Source organism: Salvelinus sp. IW2-2015, linkage group LG26, assembly GCF_002910315.2.
Source record: "Salvelinus sp. IW2-2015 linkage group LG26, ASM291031v2, whole genome shotgun sequence".
Taxonomy (NCBI): Eukaryota; Metazoa; Chordata; class Actinopteri; order Salmoniformes; family Salmonidae; genus Salvelinus; species Salvelinus sp. IW2-2015.
This window is the reverse complement of record NC_036866.1, coordinates 13199625-13201335: the sequence shown is the minus strand read 5'-3', so window position 1 is coordinate 13201335 and position 1711 is coordinate 13199625. Positions and strand designations below refer to the sequence as shown.

Sequence of the window (1711 nt, the reverse complement as noted above, 5' to 3'; positions counted from 1 at the left end):
ATGTCTCCATTCTGCAGCTGAGGACAACCCGTGTCAGACCAGCCCCTGTCTGCATGGAGGCAGCTGTCTGCAGGAGGGCGACGGCTACAGCTGCTACTGCCCCCAGGGCTACTCCGGAGAGAGCTGTGAGATCGGTGAGTGGGTTCAGGGGTTAAAGTTCACAAAAGAAAGGGCAGAGGTTAAGACCTTCAGAAGGACTGTCTCTGTCCCATCCCTTTGTTCTCACATCCATTTCAACTAATTTCAGTGTTCCTGTTTAACTAACCTAACGTTGCAAGCGTACAAGAAACACCTGAGCGGGCTTTATTTCTGGTCCTGATGAGAGAGAGAAAACTGTAGGGGGAGGTTCTCTTCTGCGCTGTTCAACCAATCCAGTAAATGTGGAGGAGGAGTGAAGATGGAGTGTTATAGTCCAAAAGCTGAAGTTGCATCACAGGCACTCCTTCAATATCCCCTGAAAACCGGAAGCATCCGGTTGAACCTGCCCCGCGGAGGGTGCTGTTTAACTGTAACTGAAAACATAATCAGCACACAGTAAAATGCCTCACATGAATGGTACAGTACATGTCCAGTATAGGTTGTACAGATGTGGTACAAGTTTGTTCTCAATGCGTTTGAAAGGAGTCAGACTGTGCTACAGTACATTTCATGGCCCTTTGGCACAGTCAGTTTTTGCATGAGGAAGTTTAGCTGCATGGTCCTGCTGTGCCCAGGTTCCTGTTTCTTGCTGTTCCCTGCCTGCAGAGGTGAGGATGAGGCGGCAGTCTGTGAAAGAAAGTATGAATGGGGAGGGTGTATGGTGTTTTCTGAGTTGCGCACGCGCGCGCGTGCGTGCGTGCGTGCGTGCGTGCGTGCGTGCGTGCGTGCGTGCGTGCGTGCGTGTGTGTGTGTGTGTGTGTGTGTGTGTGTGTGTGTGTGTGTGTGTGTGTGTGTGTGTGTGTGTACATGTGCAGTGGGTGTCTGTTTCCCGTGCTCAGAGGTGAGATTCTAACAGTGAATGTGTGTGACTGGGGTTGCTGTGAGTGTGCTTTGTAAGACCAGGCTGAGCCAGCAGTCTGTGACAGTAAGATGCTGAGTGCTTGTGACTCTCACTGGCAGGCTGCCAGGCAGCTCATCTCTCCACTGGGTTGTGTGATAAGAGACTGAGCCAGTCAGCACTGAGCTAGGCTGGGCTAGGCTGTACCCTGCTGCACAGTCACAGTGCTGTGTCACACTGAGGTGTGTGTGACTGTGAAGAGAACATGGGCTCAGTCAAGGGTGGAGGGTAATAATGGTTGGGAACAGTGGTGTGTGTATGTGTGTGAATGAGCGAGTCTTAGTTGCACCATGCCGTGGTGTTCTGTACTGCAGTGAGAGCTGTGACTGTAGAAGATGGACAGATGTCTGCAGTGATGGGATAGGAACACAGTGAGGGCTTGAGGAGGAGATTAAGGGTTGGAGCTGTGTGACACTGTTGTGTATGGGAGAGGGGAAATGCAAAGTCAATGGGGAGGGATAGCTTTTCCAAGGTCACTGCTTATGTAGAGGAGTCACAGACGAGGGGTCAGATGTTAAGAGGGGAGGTATTGATTATCAATCAGCCATCTACTGTGATTATCAATCAGCCATCTATTGACCGCACTCACACACACACACACACACACACACACACACACACACACACACACACACACACACACACACACACACACACACACACACACACACACAC

At 50.9% G+C, this 1711-nt stretch overlaps 1 protein-coding gene across 1 annotated transcript in view; it reads left to right on the top strand.

Moving 5' to 3' along the window:
• Positions 1–1711, top strand: part of LOC111952706 (neurocan core protein-like) — a 160207-nt gene that overhangs the window by 51226 nt on the left and 107270 nt on the right. The window contains exon 6 of the mRNA XM_070435359.1: positions 18–134. Coding sequence (XP_070291460.1) covers positions 18–134 — 117 coding nt within the window. The remainder of the gene's footprint in view (positions 1–17; positions 135–1711) is intronic.